This window comes from Heterocephalus glaber, unplaced genomic scaffold (genome assembly GCF_053883595.1).
Source record: "Heterocephalus glaber isolate CG9 unplaced genomic scaffold, H.glaber_assembly_v1.0 deba00001553, whole genome shotgun sequence".
Lineage (NCBI taxonomy): Eukaryota > Metazoa > Chordata > Mammalia > Rodentia > Bathyergidae > Heterocephalus > Heterocephalus glaber.
Window position 1 is genome coordinate 33791299 of NW_028258344.1, and position 18129 is coordinate 33809427.

The 18129-nt window shown below is 40.2% G+C and overlaps 1 protein-coding gene across 7 annotated transcripts in view; it reads left to right on the forward strand.

The window, feature by feature from the left end:
• Necab1 (N-terminal EF-hand calcium binding protein 1) overlaps positions 1–18129 on the forward strand; it is a 272176-nt gene that overhangs the window by 71203 nt on the left and 182844 nt on the right. For 2 of the 7 annotated variants that reach the window (XM_087190575.1, XM_087190572.1), the window contains exon 2: positions 15686–15822. The exons of 4 other annotated variants lie outside the window; for them this stretch is intronic. In XM_087190575.1, the coding sequence (XP_087046701.1) occupies positions 15727–15822 (96 nt within the window). In that variant the 5' untranslated portion in view covers positions 15686–15726. Of the gene's footprint in view, positions 1–15524; positions 15823–18129 lie in introns of those variants that run through there. One more of the 7 variants, XM_013071189.3, reaches the window with a different exon arrangement.

Consider the following 18129-nt stretch of genomic DNA (forward strand, 5'->3'; position numbering starts at 1 on the left):
TCATTTTCATCCCAGTTCTAGTTGACCATCACTGTAACTAGAGTCTGAAAAGAATTAAGCAACCTTAGCCCAAGAATCAGAGGTTTGGATGCAATTATCTGAAAGTGTACCATCAAAGTACTAACACTTTGTTGAAAATTAGGCATGTACTTTATCTTAGATGGGTTCCCCAGATGTAAAATGTGAAAGAGGACATTTGTGCAAATAATTTATAGAAGGAATGCTCTCAGGAGAAAACAGGCAGGGAGTGAGAAACTCAGGATAACACAGGGGATGGAATTGTGGTTTAAGTAGAACTTAACTGAACTTCTGATCACCTTCCATAGACAAGGGGGTAGGTTATTACATGCAGTACTTTGGTATGAGCCACCTTCAATGAAGGATCAGGTCCATAACTGGGATCTCTCTAGTGGAGTTGGCTTGTATTAACAGAGTTTGTAAGCAGCCGACACTTGCAGTACCTGGGGCACAAGTGCACTGGTCTGGTAAAGGGCATCTGAGCAGAGTACCAACAGGAGCTGTGGCCCTCCTTGCACCTCTCAAATTTGCTTGCTTCTTTCATTGTTTTCTGAAAATACTTACAGCTTCTTCTGGCTGCAGTTTAGTCACAATTTCTGGGTTAATTCACAAGTAGGTTAGTGAGACAAACTAACACACACTGCTATTGCTATTGGGCCCAAAGACACAACCAAAACTCACACTACCCATTTCTACAACTATTCCTCATTCTGCTGAATCATGAGTGAAGTGGCAGGGATTAGAGACACTCTCAAAGATTTAAAAGTGGTGGACTTCATCATACTCCCATATAATTCATTAAGTTGGTGCCTGAAAGAACTGAATAGATTATGGTGGATCAGTGCACACTACAGATTTAGCCAAATACCATTTGTTCCCAAAGTGCTTCATTGCTAAAAGAGATATAGACCCTCTAGTAATAGTGGGTGGCCTATTGCTTTGGCAAATGTATCCATGGTACAGTAGTGCTTCTGCTTCATTATTGTGGCTTTACAGAGAAAGTTTATAAGAATTCTGTTTGGTCTTTTCTGCTGCAGTAGTTCTTCCACAGACCATGGAACAAATATGAAGAGTATGCCAGCAAAAAAAAAAGTGTGTCTTCTTATTTTACCCTTGGGATTAAGGAAATGACCACTGGATGGGTTTGTGGACTGTTGGACCAACTATGTGATATCTGTGCAATTATGTTTATTATCTGACCTCCATCTACTGCTTTTGTTATGCCAGGCAAGGGGCTCATGATGGCACTTAGAGTCTCCAAGTGTTAGTGTCAGTTCTGAGTTTATGTCAAATAACTTTCAAAAGACTGAGTCTTCACACTATGCAATTATGCCATAAATGTCTGTTGGTCCCTTTGGGGAAAAACTGGGATTATTAATTGCTATAGTAAGATTATTACTTGCTCTGGTATTGTGGGGTTCTTTGTATAAGAGGATCTAGCTTCTCTTTAATTACTGGGTTCTGATAAATGGGCAAAAGATTATGCATTTCCACTCAGGGCATCTGGTGTGTATGTGTGTCTACTTTTGACTATTCATACATCTCACCTCTGAGAATACTATGTCATATGAGTCATCTCCATGAATCCTTGAAGGTCAGACACCTCTGGCCACCACTCTGACCTTTTTGCCCTTGACAGTAATTAAATCCAACTTATCCTTGAGGCAATGGCCTGAATTTTCTTCTAAGATCCATCTTCCCTGTCACCTGTGAAGTCCCCACTTCTGGAACAGTATCTTCTACTATCAACTTACAGAGTACAATCACCCCTGTCAATGATTATATACTCACCTCCCTAGAATATTCCATGTTGTCTTGATAAACAATGTTCTTTGCAACTTCCCACAGGAGTCAGATGGTGATTTTTCCAACCTTACATAATAAGTAAGAAGCACACCCACTGTTCTGAATATTTTGATTCCTACCTAAACTGCTTCATTCCTAGCTATTCTAACATCTCACTTCCTTAAAGAGCAGGACTACAGGCTGTACATTTGGTTTTAGTATGCCAGAGCCCTGGTATATAGAAAGAGGGAAGCAGTGTATCTTAGTTTCTCTGGAGAAGTTATTACATTTTGGACTCAGGATAAAAATCCAGGTGCAGTACTATATTCAGGAAAAAGGTTCATGTCCTTGAGGTCCTACCCAGGTCCCCTTTACCTGGCTTGCACCAGTTCCCCAGCTGCTTTGGAAGTTGGCAGATGTCATTGAAATCTGCATCCTTCCAACAGAGGATTGTCTCTGACTGATAGGAACTGTCTTCTACCCTGGGCTCCACATAACCAATGACTGGCTACTGAAGCAGTATTATGGTCAAATCTCATTAGGGCTGGCTGGGGAGGCCACATGAATACCAGCAAGAATAATGCGAGTGTGCCTAAGAGCACTTCTGAGGGCACCAACTGTGAACAGAAAGCTGGATGCAGGAGAATTTGTCAACATGGAGAACTCTTCCAATAGCCAGGAAACCTAGATCCAGTTCTAGTACTTCTCAGATGGTGCTTAGAAGCTTGGCAAAACCAGCAGTCTATACTAAATCCAGCAAAGATGACCTACTCCCTGTGGCAACAGAGTTATCTGTCTGAGATCAAACCTTTTGCAAGCTATAGAAATTGGAGATTATCTAAATTTTGGAGGCTCAACTGTTTTGTGAATAAAATAGGGATAATATAATTACTTAACTCAGAGTGGGTAAATGGCTCATGAATTCTGACACCTACATTTGCTCTGAATAGTCCCTAACACAATGACCTTTCTGGAAATATAAACAATTATTTTTATCACTACTGAGTACATACTTCGACATATGCTGATTGCTGCTTTACTCAACTGGCATGTTGGAAAAAGTGCTCTCCCACTGTAATTATACCTCACATTGACATGGGCTCCTCCCATCTGATATGAGCTGCCTCATGTTTCCTGGACACCTGTACTCCTACTGGAGGTATTCCAGCCCATCTCACCTGCCCCTCACTACCACTCAATCTTCATTGGCAGGAAGTGGCCTTGCCCCTGGGAGGAGTACAATGGAGTATACTATGCTCTCTGTGCTTTAAAACAGCTATCAACTGGATCTTGAGCTTCCCTGAAAGGCCCACGTGCTAAAGGCTTGGTCCCCAGCCAGTGGTGCTATTGTGAGTTGGTGAACTTTTAAGAGGTAGGTAGGTCATGTGGGAGAAGGTTAGGTCACTGGGGGTGGACTCTTCTTTTTTTCCATTAAGTTTATTGGTACATTTTAGGTATACAATACTGTTACATTCATCATTGGGATCTTGTACTTTTACACGATGTATCTTGGTTCTTCTTTTTTCCCCATTCCCCTGACCTCCCTTCACCCCTTCCACCCTTCCATATTTACAAAGACTTTGTTTCCATGTTTTTCCTTTTCTCATATTTTTTCTTTTCCCTTCTTTCCTTTCCCCTATCCCTCCCACTTCCCCTACTCCTTTAGACATTTTCTTCCTATTTCACAATATCAATTATACACATCACTGGTCATTCCAGAGATGGAGATGCAAACAACACTGAGATTTCACCTCACCCCAGAAAGAATGGCTGCTATCATGAAATCAACCAATAACAAATGCTGGCAGGGGTGTGGGGAGAAAGGAACCCTTCTCTGTTGTTGGTGGGAGTGCAGAACTGGTGCGACCACTGTGGAAATCAATATGGAGATACTTCAAACAACTAGGATTAGAACTCTCATTTGATGCAGCTATTCCTCTGCTAGGTATCTTCCCAAAATAATTAAAAGAGTCATACCACAGTGATATATGCACACCCATGTTTATAGCGGCACAGTTTGGGCTGTTTGGAAACAGCCCATTTGCCCATCAACTGGAGACTGGATAAAGAAGATTTTTTTTATATATAAAATGGAGTATTAGCCATAAGGAACAAGAAACTAGGGACATTTATAGCTAAGTGGATCCATATTGAGGCCATATTCTTAAGTGAAATAAATAGGACACACGTGTAAATACCAAATAGTTTCTCTGGCGTGAAAAGCTAAAAGTGTAAATAAGGATTAAAATGTATAATTGATATTGGGGGTGCACTCTTGAAGAGGATACTGGGACTTAGTTCCTTTCTTTTCCCTTGTCTATGCTTCTTAGCTGACATGAGGTAAGCAGTTCCTCCACCTTGTGCTTCTTCCATGATGGACCATGCTGACATAGGTCCAAAGGCAATGGGGACAAGTGACTATGGACTGAAACCCTCTCTAAATCTATGAACCAATAATAAACCTCTTCTCCTTTTAAATTGATTATTTCAGGAATTTGTTAGTGACAGAAAGTTGACCAACACAAGACCTGGTAATATTTTGAAGCCAGAGTTGGCTTCAGAATTCAGAATTTTTTTTTTTTTTTTTTTTGGTATTGGGGATCAAACTTGGGACCTTGCACTTGAGAGGCAGGCAGCAGAGCCACTGAGCTAAATCCCTGGCCCCAGAATTCAGAATCTTCAAAACTACTGTGACATTTCATTTCTCCAACTTCAGTGCTATAGAATACACTTTTATTATATCACTGTCTCTTTTAACAACTGAATATTATTTTCCAGCATAATTTGTTCTTGTCATAATAATAAATCTGTACATTTAGAAGAATTTCATATATAATATTCATGCTTTCTGTAAGAAAATTAAAATTTTCTATTGGAGTATTGAAAATATTTAATAGTATGAGTTCTGCTAAGATACTGAAGAAGAAATTTGAATTTTAATAAAGTAAACTGCAAAGTGGTTGGATCTGAGGAATTTTTTACAGGAGAGGGACATGTGAGTTGGGACTTGAATGATGACATTAAGCCCTTCAAGTGGAAATATGATGCAGTGGAGAGCAGACTATTGTATATACTAGAGAAGGGGTGGAATGGCAAAGTGTAAAAAAGGAAGGAACAGGGCTAGTATGAGGAATACATACTCTGCAATTTGGAACACAGCCAAAATAGATGGCATTATGGGTCATATTTGTAAAAGTCCATAGACAGTAGACTTTGACCATATCTATGCTCCAGCCCTGTTGCTTCAGAGCAAACTCTTCATTAAGTGAACTCATGTCTGATTATAATACCATAGGGAATGTTATAGATTATTGATACACATATCAGACCTTCTGAGTTTAGAGCCACAGTGGACCTACCAGAGGATGGCAGCCCCAGAAAGGAAAATTTTCTTGTGTTTTTATAATGAGTACAACGACATTGTTATTTAAATATGTGAGATGTGTAAAAATATAAATAACTTTCTAATACTTCAGCTTATAAAATAATACACATTCATTGTAATTTTTAAATATAGAAATACTAGGAAATCATGTGAAATGTTACAGTCTATAAAATAGGCACTAATATTTGATGGAAATCCTCCTACTGATATTTCTATAGGCTTACATGCACACGCACATGCACATACACACACAGTCAGTCAAATTCTGTTTACATAATGGCACACATTATGTCATGCTGAAAATATTGATTTTAATGCAGTTTTAACTATATCAGAATTTATCAAACCAATTCCCTGTCTACAAAAATTTTGTGTGAGAAACTGAAAGTGTAAATAAGGATCAAAATGTATAATAGATAATGTAAAATAGGAAGAAAAGGTCCAAAGGGGAAGGAGATGTGGGAGGGGTAGGGGAAAGGAAAGAAGGGAATGGAATTAATATGAGAAAAGGAAAAAATGGAAACAAAGTCTTTGTAAATAGGGAGGGGTGGAGGTGTTGAAGGGAGGGCAGGGGAATGTGAGAAAAAATAAGATCCAAGATATTTTATGTAAAGGTACAAATTCCCAATAATGAATGTCAGCATATTGTATACCCAAAATGTAACAACAAAATTAATTTAAAAATTGAAGTTATATAAAATATTGGACTCATAAACCATGTTACAATGAATGTATAGTATGTATCTGTACTGAATCCAGTCTATATTATTTCCCAGATTTTCCTGGCTCCCTCTGCCTGCCATACACTCAGCTTCTTGTCAAGTGGCGCTCAGTGGAAGGCAATGGCTGCCTTTGCACTGCCCAGTTTCCTTGCCATGAGGGCCATCCCAGACTACTCCAGTGCCAAGGGTCAGGTGGGGACAGCTTGGCAGGGCAGCTACAGTCCAAGTCATATTAAAGGGGTCCTTATAGATTCTTCTGCCCAATACCACCTCACTTCTGAAATCACATAGAGCAGAGACCTGGGGGCTATGTTGTGAAAGAGTTCACCAGGCTTTCTTAGGCTGCCTCAGTAATTAACCAAGTAACACACACTGGAAGTACAAGTGAACTTAATACATGGAAAATTGGATGGAAGGAGACCAGGGATGGAAAGGACATGACTGATTAATTTTCTCCCCTCCTTCCCCACCCCAGGAGGGTCCCCAGTTGCAGTACATTCACAGAGTGTACTAAAAAAATATCTGGCACAACCCAGCGACCAGCTGTATTTTCTTGCAAAACTGTGGCCACCTGGATAAGTATTGTTATTATTCTTTTCCTTTTTCCATTACTTTTGTTCCTCTGGAAATGTATTTCCCAACTTGACCATGCAAACTTTGCCCCAGACTCCATTTTCTAGACAGTCTGGACTAAGACATCATCTTCATGAAGATGTCTGCATAGTCTTAGAGAGCAGTGCAAGCAATAAGACTACCAGGTCAAAAGGTGTAAACATTAACACAGACTGCCTCACTACCTTCTCCAAAGGTTGAGTGAATTTATCCTCCTCCCATGAACTGGATGCTAATTGCATTTTGATGCAGAAAATGATAGGCTGTGAAATAAACTCATCTTCTTCCCTTAATTCATTTTGTCTCTATTACAAAATATTTGAGTCTGGGTAATACATTCAGGAAGAAAACACTTATTTGGCCTCATGGCTCTGAGGGTGGGAAGGCACCAGCAACTCCTCAGCTTCTGGTGGGGGCATTATGCTACTTTAACTCTTGGCAAAAGGCTGAAGGGCAAGCAGGTCCATGCACAAGAGACAGATATGTGCAAAAGGGACCCAGGGAAGATACTAGGACCCCCGCTGGTAACAGCTATGCCATTCCCATGAGAATGAATCTAGTCTCAAGCCAAGGTGCTGGTTAATTTGCTTCATGGTGAAAGCTGTCTTTCTGCTTTGTAGATTGTCACTGGATGATAGTTGCTGAATCCTTAACATGGCCCTTCCTCTGCATGCATTCATGCAGAAAGCTTTCTGTGTCCTTTCCTCTATTTATAAGCACACCAGCCCTATCAGATTAGGTGCCCATTCTTATGACCCCATTAGACCTTGATTACTTCATAGGTTCTATGTCCAAACACAGCAAAATTGGGGGTTGAAGCTTCAACATATAAATGGAGGATGCAACCTGGTCTATAATGGTCATCTTAATAATGTGAGATACTGAGAAAGAGGGGTACAAGTTGAGCCGTAGTTCTCTAACCCATTCCTTAGACAACTACATTAATCTCTTAGTAAGAGTGGAGTCCCCATGGCCTACTTACTTCTTTTTTTGTTTTGTTTTGTTTTGTTTTGTTGGTACTGGGGATTGAACTCGAGTCCTTGTGCTTGCGAGGCAGGTGGCAGAAGCACTGAGCTAAATCCTCGGCCCTGCCTACTTATTTCTTAAAAGTCTAACCGCCTCTTAACGCTACCTCCCTTGCAATTAAATTTCAACATGACTTTTGGCAGGAACACACTACATCCAAACTACATAGCATTCACCTTTAATACTTTTCACCTTGCTAAAACCAACATTAAATTCATAACTATCTCCAAAAGCAAAGTTCAATAGCTTACTACATTTAAGCCTACAGAAAAATGATTAATGGTACATGGCAACATTTATTTTACAAGATTTTCCTCATGCATTGTTCCCATGGAAAAAAAAAGTTAGTATATAATTCATCTAATTTAAATATTCCTTTTTTATATGAGATACTGAGTTCCTAAAACTTGCTGAATTTTAAATTTTAAGAGAACAGAATGAAAACTGGCAATTTGTTATATAACAGATTTTTGTTCAACAATATTACATTGCATTAGGTGCTTATTGTACAGTGGAAAGAGAGAAAGGTAAACCAACCTCTGGATTTATTGCATTTACAGTCCACAGGTATAACAGCAGATAGTTGGTCTAGTTCAAGTGTTTTGATAGGAAAAACAGGGAGTCAAGAAAAGGCAGCCAATGCTTCCCAGGAATGAGTTGTAATGTTAAACCTAAAGAATGAATAGCTTTGGAGATGAAAATCAAGGAGGTAAGACACAGAAGAAAGCATTTCTGAGTGCATGTGTGTGCATGTGAAGGTAAGTAGGTATATGCCTGTGTGCATATGTGTGTAAAAGTGTGTGTCTAGAGATGGGCTCTGGGGAGATGGGCATGAAGTTGGATTTCACCAGGTCTTGAGAGCAACACAAAAGGACATTTGAACTTATTTTTGGGGTGGAATGATAGCCACTGAACATAAACAGTGAACAGAGGTAAAAATGAGATCATATGATATCAAGATCAGTGCTCTGACAGGAAAAGGAAATTAAATTAGAGGTTAGGTGTACCAGAAAGAGGCAGTAGTTCTATCAGTGAGGTTCTCCAGGGGTGAATTGGGGCATAAATACAGACAGATGGAGGGTTCAGTGTTTCAGAACTATTTATGTGTTAGAATTCCTAGGACTTGGAAAATAACTAGATTTGTGAGGAGCAAAGGGAGTCAAGGATGATTTCCATTGTTCTTTTAAAAGAAAGATTAAAATGTTCCATCAAAGCATGTCCTGTTCACTTGCTCATATTCACAGGGAACTACAGAGATTTTTTGAAATTGCTTATTACATAAATTAATGGTAATGAACCATACATGAGACACCTCATTTAATCCTCACAGTTCTCCATTGTGCTCTTAGCACTGCTATTTTCAGGTGAAGAAACTGAGGCAGAGATAAGCTAAATGGCTTATCTATGGTCATACAATTCAAAAGTGGAAGAGACTTTGCACTATCTGGTTTGTTTTTCTCTGCCTCTGCCTCTGCCTTTCTCTGTCTCTGTCTTATGATGGCCATTATAGATTGAGTTGCATCTTCCATTTACATGTTGAAACTTCAGCCCCAAATTTTACCGTATTTGGAGATAGAACCTATGGCAGTAATCAAGTTTCATAGGGGTCATAAGGGTAATATGATAGGTCTTTCTAAGTAGAGAAAGGGACACAGATGAATTTTCTTTCTGCATGCACACAGGGGAAGGGCCACGTGAGGACACAGCAAGACAGTGACTACCTCTGAAGCAGGAAGACAGCTCCCATCAGGAGCCAAATCAGCCGGCACCTGATTTGAGACTTTCAGCCTCCAGAACTGTGAGAAAATGCAGTTTTGTTGTTCAGGCTGCCCAATTGGTGATATTTTGTTATGACAGTCTGAACTGACTGATACAATGACTTCTAATAGCAAAAATGAAAGAGAACCCATTGAAGTTAGAGAATTCTTTTAAATTAAAGCAATTTTGCCCATTGGAAGATGAGAGGTTGATTTAAAAGAATTTTAAAGCCCAATTTCCCAGAAATTATGCGTCAAGTAAGGCTAGTAAGGCAGACTGTCACAAGTTCTTATCAGTTTTTCTTTTTGAAGTTAGTAATATTGCCAATTTAAAAACTGATATGCCTTTAAATCAAAACTTTCTCTTTCCATTTTTTCTATCAAGCAAATGTGAAGCTGAGAAGGAAATTGGAAAGAGGAAGTCACTGCTGTTCTTAAGCTCTGAGAATTTTCCCAAGTGTAATTTAGTTTGCCAATTGCTTTTGAAAATTAGACACTTTCCATAACTTTCCATGAGATGTAAATAAAATATTATATTTTATATAATATTCATACAGGATTGAATCTCCCATACCTCTAGTATGTGTTGTGATCCAAAAGGATTAGTTTTCTTCATAAAAAATATTGTAAAAGGCCATGTTGTTGTTTTCTAGGAGAATCGTTGTTTGATTAAAATATGTTTTCCAGGGCCAGGGATTTAGTTCAGTAGTTCTGGCGCCTGCTTCACAAGTGCAAAGTCCCGAGTTTGATCCCCACCACCCTAAAAAAAAAAAAAAAAAAGAAGTAGTCAAATGTATGGACAAAGATACATGATGCTTAGGGCCGGGGATTTAACTCAGTGGTTTCACCTCCTGCTGCGCAAGCGCAAGGACCCAAGTTCGATTCCTGGTACCAAAAAAAGAAAAAAAATGTTTTCCAAATCTTGTGCATTGAAAAGTAGCTTAATAAAAAAATCACTTTAGAAAAAATATTCTTTTAAATAATCTTATCTCACTTAACTAGGTAATATATTTTTCAACTTTGGGGAAGGTTGTGTTTTAGAAAGTGGTCAGCCTATTCTTCTATATTCCTTAATTAGAAGCTAATTTGCACTTTTAAAAGCAAATGTGAAGTGCATGATAGAAGCCTCTTTTCATACATAAAGGAACAGTCCACGGGGGAAATACTAAACAGGAGAAGCTGGACTGGTTGTGGTTACCCTCTCCATAGCTGGAGGCATGTAAAAGACACTGCTTGCCAAGGTGAGGAGTGGGCACATCACGGAGCTCACAGTGTCATGCATCTGCTTCTCTTTACACCTCCTTGAGGTGAGTAAAGTGAACAATGTTGCCCACTTAATAATGACCCTACTGTGCACTGTTTACTGATTTATTCACAATCTCACAAAGGCAGCAGGAGACACAATAAGTTTGGTCTGCCCACAAAATACAAATCTATTTCTATTCTTATTAATCCCACAAAAACCCTATGAAATGACTATTATTATAATACAGTCTTTAAAGATAAGAGTTAAAGCTCAGATGGATTAAGTAACTTGCTCAGACTTCATGCCGGCATCATTCTTTAACTCTGATGCCTATATTCAGAATAAGACTTATTTAATCTTTCCATCTTTTGTTCATTTATTCCTCACTGCATGTCTATCCTGTGCCTAGCAATTTACCAAGCACGAGATATGGATGAAAAACAGAATTTCTACTCTCTAGCATCTCATAGTTCAGGCAGGCAGGGAGGATACTAAATCTGAGTTTTCTTGAGTGTGATAAAGGACATGAAAGGGGTATGCAGAGCATGTGATGGAAACAGAGAAGAGGAGAAATCAATTAGGCCCTGGTGAGTGGTGGGAGTGGTAGGGGTAGGAGATTCTTCTAGAGAGGAAATGATGTCTGAGCTGTTCCCTAAAAGGCAACTAAATGATGCGCAGGCTAATTAAGGAAGACATGCATTTTAAATAATACAGAGGGCAGTAGCCCAGGAGGGTGGCGGAGAAATGCATATTTAGGGACCTGCACATAATGATAAATAATACAATTTTGTGCCATTACTTTTGTGCAAGGTACTGTGCTAAGTGTCTTACATGTGTTATTTAACTGAATCTTCATCTAAAAACCCCATATAGTAGGAACCCTTCTTATTTTTATCTGAGTTGAGGAAAATAGAAGCTAAATGGCATGCCTTGGAATTATCCAAAGATAATAAGAAGCCAGGCTGGGATTTAAGCCCAGGCCATTTGGATATCATAATTTGTCAGCTTTACCAGTCCATTCCACTCCAGTGATTCTGTTAGGCCAGAATGTTGAGGCAGGGAAGAATGGCAAGAGATGATGCAGCAAAGGTGATTTTATTTTGCAGGCTCCAGTGAGCATCTGAGGGATTTTAAGCAGGTGTGTGCTATGCTTAGATGTACATTTTAAAAGCCTCTGTGGAATGTGTGAAGCATGGTTTAGAAGGCCAGATTGGTGGCAGGGAAACTAGGCAGGAAGCTAGGGCACTGTTCCTGGTGAGGGATGACAGATTTTGATCTCATATGGTGGCAGTAGAGATGGAGAGAAGGTGGATGCCAAAGATAACCCTGGCAGCTGATTGGAGAGGGGTGATGATAGGGTAAAGGCAAAGAGAGGGAAGTAAGAGGAGTCTAAGATTATCCCTGGGCTTCTCTTTCAGTTGAATTGGTAAGGTGTGACATTCTCCAACAAAATATGGAACATAGAATAATGAGAAGAAAATGATGAATTTAATTTTAGACATACTCAGTTTGAAATGTCTAAGGGACATCCATGAGGGGATGTGTACTAGTCAGGCTGAATATGAATCAATGTAGTTATCATGTGACAATCATGGGTCTGGATATTAGCACATGGAAAGAGAAAGAGCAAGAATGGGAGCCAGAAAGGGGAAAAGGTGAATGAGCAACAAAATTTAGCCAAAATAGCATTGAAAAGGCTAGAAGAATGCAAAGATTCCAGAAGAAGACTAAAGAAAAGGAGAAATATGATCAACAAGCCAGGATAACAGTTTCAAGAAAGAGGTAGAAGTCAAAGGTACCCAGGGTCACAGGGAGCAATGTCAGAGTAACAAAGACTTATTTCACTGACTGCTGTATGATGACCCTGTCCTGAACCCCTTGTGAAGTCTCTCAGGTCTACACAACATGGTTGCCAACATGGTGCTAGTGGAATTGACAATGGCTAACTTTGGAGAGCACTTTCTTTGTGCCTAATGTTTACCAAGTCCTTTGCTCTTAATATTTCATCCTTAATTCTACAGATAAGTTTTTCCTTTAGAAAGAAGAAGGTGGGGCACATTAACTATAGCAACAGAAGGTGTTCTGGAGGATACTGGGTGCTTAAGATTCCTTGTTATTTCAAGATGGAAAACCTCTAAGTAAACCAATAGATGTGAAGTTTATTTTACTTACACAATGGCATAACAGAAATATTTCATCCTCAGGATAAAATAGCTTATAGAAAAATGGCCATTATTAGTTAATAATTTTGATCCATTGGACTTCCTACTCCAGAGTCCTAATTTTGCCATTGGCAGTAACATAAATGGTCATGCGGAACAGGCACTACTGGGGTAGAAGTCCCCTTTTCTGGCCTCCTATAGCACTCACTACAAACCTCTGGCGTTAGTCTTGTCTTGCTGGATTAAAATTATCTATTAAAATGATATCTTTTTAAGTTATGTATGTTCTGCCAAGGATCAGACTTTTCATCATTTCCCCAGTGATGTCTGGCAGTTGCCTAGAAGGAAGCAGACATTCAACAAATGTTTGGAGAGAATCGATTTTTTTATCCAGTTTTTTCCATGACACAACACATGGCCCACTTTAGCAGGAGAAATTTAGACTGAACTCTTTAGTAAGAGTTCAAGTGTCAACAGCCAACCAAGAAAAATGAATGAGAAAATAAAGTTTTGGAAGGTTACTATCTTTCTCAGGAAGAATTGCTTGGAGGACAGGGCTACTGAAATCAAAGTTCTTTTATCAAACTGGACAAGTTGTGCCTTTGGACATTCCCTTGTGTGTGCCCATTACCATTAATAAACTTCCCTTCCTGCCCTTTGACATGGATTCAGAGTCCCAAGTGAAATATCACATTGGCCGAGCCTAAATTTTAGTCTCTATTCTAGCTACCGAGGACTGGGACAGGGATCATATTCTTACCTGAAAGAGGTGAATCCTCCCTCTTAATTATGACACATCATGGGGACAGGGCCCCAGAAAGAAAGAGGCTTTGGATCCTAGGTTGCCAAAGCAACAGAAATGTCCATTAACCTGGCTGAGATGGTTCTGAGTCATTGCTCAAAAGGATAGCCCTCCTTAGAATTTAAAGTATAAATAAAATAGACTCCTGGCTGTCTGAAATGGTTTAGACAATAGTTCCTCTGTGAGGCAGAGATGGATTGAAATACAATGTATTCCCACATGGCCATCATCATCTGAAATGCTACAAATGCCTTCATGTCACGGTCTTATCACAGGAAGCCTCAGAGATGGAATCTAGAATTACATTTTTTTTCTTTTTTCTTTTTTGTCTTAGGGTTTCGTTACAGTGAAGTTGGTAAGGAGATACATTTTTTCCCTAGATTCTGCTGTTTCTTGTTTGCAAGTGATACTATGCACTGCAGTATAGCATCTGTGTTTCAGAAAAACACGATGTGTGAAAACAGTTTTCAAAAATGTGTGCTGTCTAGATAAAAAGAAAACCAAAAATACGTTTGGTTACCACTTTATAGAGCCTATTGAATTTGGCTGTGAATGGGAATCTAATTGTCATCCATTTCTAGTGAAGCCTTCCATGAACATTGCATTTCCATTATAAAGGGAAGAAGCCATAAAAATAAATAATGACCAGTTGATTGTTTAATAATTTACATCTCTTCTTGATAGACCACTAAAGGAAGTAAGCAGAGCCTCGGGTACAGAAAATGTCCCGCATTGTCAGTAAAGGGAAAAGGAATGCTTTTACTGAAGTGTTACAAATAGTTCCCTTGTTTTGAATGATAACTAATGATTATTCTCCTAATCAGAGAAGTCTTCATTACTTGTTCTTGTTACCATGGGATTAGTATAAAAATATTAGGACTTTCAATGCTATATTTGAGGGCCTAGGAAATTACACGGCTTCGAAGGGTCAGACTTAAACTGTATTTGTTGCAAAAAAATGTATTCAATCCTCCCGACAATAGCAAGAACAAATAGTGTATTATTTCTGTAAACTTGGTAACTTAAACGTGCATGATCAGCATTCCTTATTCCAGTGATTTGAATGACCAGCATCCACCTGATGGCTTGGCCAGTCTTTTCTTTGTAATGATTTTTAATTTCTTTTTTTGATGAACAGTTGTCAAAGGGAAGGGTCTATTTTAGCTGTTCAGATAAGGAAATTTGCAGTTAATAAGGTAAAAGCACAGAAAGATGCCAGATGAATATTGCTTACAGCACAGCTCCAATCAATAGCTCCCCTGATTTAGTGTCTCTAACTCTCCGCTAATTAAGCCCAGAGTTCTATCACTGGACTTCACAGGTCTTCATTCTATGGCCTCTGCCTATCTTCTGATATCTTATTCTAGTTTTTCCCCCTCTACTGTACCTATAATATAATCACATTTAGTGGTTCTTAATCCTGCACATTACAGTCACCTGGGGAGCTTAAAAACAAAAACCAAAAACTGTTCCCAGACATGCTAGTTGAATCTGAGGGCCAAAAACAGGCACCAACTTCTTATTACGTTTTTGTTTTAATTTTGTGGGTTTAAAAAACTCCTTATTTTGGTTGTCTATTATTACAAATCAAACTCCAAGATTCATTTTTGTAAAACAATGAACATTCTATTATGCTCCCAAATTCTGTCGGTGTGATGGCCTTTGAATCCATCCTGATGGCTGTGATGTCTCAAGTCTCTGTTGAGACAACACAAATGGTAACTTAACTATTCCACAGAGAAAGGTGAAACCATAAGGCTTCTTATCCACCCACCTTGCCTTGGCAGGTACAGTCTTTCAGATTTGGAGCAGGGGCACTTCTCCATAGGAACTTGGGGCCACATTTTAAAGTTGTTACACACACACACACACACACACAGGGGATTCCAGTGTACAACCAGAGTTACGAATTATGGATTTGTTTTTATAAGCACTAGACTACAGAGCAGGGCTGGGAAGGGGGGGGGGGCAGAGCCTGTCCCCCCGCGGGGGCGCCTGCTTGTTGCTAAGTGCAGGGAGGAGTCCGATCGGGCGCGTCCGCCGAGGAAGGGGGCGGCGAGAGCGAGAGCGAGCGGGAGCGGGCGCGGGCGCGCGGAGAGAGGAGGTGCGGGAGCTAGCGCCCGCCCGCCCGGAACCCCAGCCCGCGATAGCGCAGCGCCCGTCCCCGCAGGTGCATCCTCCCGGCCCGCCCGCGTCGTCCTGCTCCGGAGGATGGAGGAGTCCCGGGAGACATCGCCGTCCTCCAACTCCTCACAAGAGCTCAGCTCTGCACTGCAGCTGTCCAAGGGCATGTCGATCTTCCTCGACGTAAGTACGGAGGGCAGGAGTTGGGGGGCTTCCCAGCCCACTCCTCTTCCCCTGAGAAGGAGTCCCGACTTAGTGCTGCCCGGCCGGGGTTAGTCCCCAGACACAGATGTGAACTCCTCCTTGTCCCCGAGCCCCCAGACAGCCACCAGGGCAAAAAGCACGGGAAAAGACTCGCTCAACTTGTGGAAGGGCTGTCCCAGACCTGCGGCTGGGGGATTAACAGCTCTAACGACGTCCTCACGTTAGGCTTCCCAACAGCTGGGGGTTTCCATTCTGTGGTACTCAACAGCTCGTCCCTCTCGTGTCTCTTTGCCGAAGGCGACCTCGTTGGCCTGCAGGGCAGGGAGCGCAGGGTTGGAGATGGCCTGCCCTCGGCCCTACCCAGCGCTTGGGAAACAGTTACTTTGAACACCTCTGTTTGTTTTTCCTGTTGCAGCAGTGGCCACGATCTCTCTTTTAAGATCGTTCTTTTTTCGCTGCTACTCTCCCCCCCCCCCACCCCGCTTCGGAATTGCCTTCCTTCATTTCTCTGATATGGCCATGCTTTCTTTCTCTTCTGTGCTATTTCTCTGCCTACATGCTGTGACTTCTATCTTTATAACAATTTTAGTTTTTATTGATTTCTCAAGTTTATTTCACTTTTCCTTCCTGCTGTTTCTGTTCTCTGTATTTTTCACCCTGCTGCCCAGCTCCATTCGCTGCCTATTTGGGTTTTGTGGTTTTCCTCGTCCTCAGTTGCCTGCTTGGGCTCCAGCTCTCTTAGCTCCTGTGTTGCCATATCCATGCCGTTCCCCAGGTAGTGGTGTCTGACTCAGTGGGGACACTTCTAGCTGCTACTTGTTTAGGATGATAGAAAAGGGACAAAGGGCATCTAGGAGTGCTGTGCGTGCTTTCCCTTAGCCTTTTGAGCTATCATTGCTTATTAAAATCCAAGTGAATTGGAGGTGGGCCGGAGGCCAAATACCTTTATTTGTGGAAAGATGAATATGTGCAGAAATCAAATTATTAGCATCATAAATATGAGACAAAAATGATGAAGATAATGGAAGGGAGGGGCAGGGAACCTTCTTGGTTGTTTTGAGTGTATTGACTAGAATTTTTTTAGTTGGTAGGAAAACTCCTATTAGTAATTAAAAGTGACTGAAGGCACAAGAGGGAGAGAAGGTTCAATCATGTGTCTAGATGCCTTCTCCCCTTCTCACGGTGCAGTTTCAGCTGGGCATCCAGGCATTCTGGCCAGCCGTCTTCTTCCCACCAAAACCTAAGTGTCTGATTTCCTACGGATCAGATGCTTAAGTACCACATTGTTTTGGCGCATTTGTCTCTGCTTGGTTTGAAGTAATCAGATGATATTTGTCCTAACGGTTTAACAGGCTGATGCATTCCCTATGTCCATAAAGCCTTCCAGGAAATGAGCTGGGAGCAGGGAGAGGTAAGAAAGCACGCCTGAGAAGGAAACCCTCAGTCAGGGCCCCTAAAAACCATGTGATCAGGAGGCTGACAACTAAGTTGCCAAGTAGGTGATTCTTCGACAAGTAGGACTGCCAGTCTTCTGACCTGATCTGTATTCTGACCCCAAGGGTATCAACTGCTTTCTTGAGATTTAGTTTTTAAGCAGTTAATACATATTGGTGATATTGTGGAGATAGATTATAACTATGAAAATGGAAAGTCAGCCTCCTTGGGACACATACCAACCTTGGCTCAAATGTTCAACTGTGCTTTTTTTAAAAGAGGAAAGTAAAATTTCATTTATTATTATATATACACGATTATTTTCAAGTTCTGTAAACAAACAGCATTAGGTCCCTGCCCTGAAGGGAATTTTTCATGTCTGAATCCTTGCCTTCTTAGGTCTGTTTCTAGAATTTAAAAATAAAAATAGGAAACTGATTCTACATGAAAGGTGTTGACATGCTTGTTTGTCATTAAAATGCTAGAGTCTACCAAAAAAATAACTGCTGTTGGATTTTGTCTCAAATAGAAAAGGTTTTGCTTGTACATTTTTGGAGTTATTTTGTGAAAGATCTAAAACTCTGGTGAAATATGTGACATGAAAAAGGATTTTTTATTTGGAATTTTTGAATTATTCATTTCCACATCATGTTGCTTTTAGCAAAATAAAATGTGAACTATAAATATATCATTTTATTTGATTAGGTTTAATATATTCTAGTAACACTGCTAAAAAAGATTGCTTTTTAAATTCTACTCAGATTGTAATAAATAAATGATAGATGTTATCTTTCAAACAAGAACAGAAATGAAACCATTGGGGACTTCTGTATTACACAGAATAATTTCCAA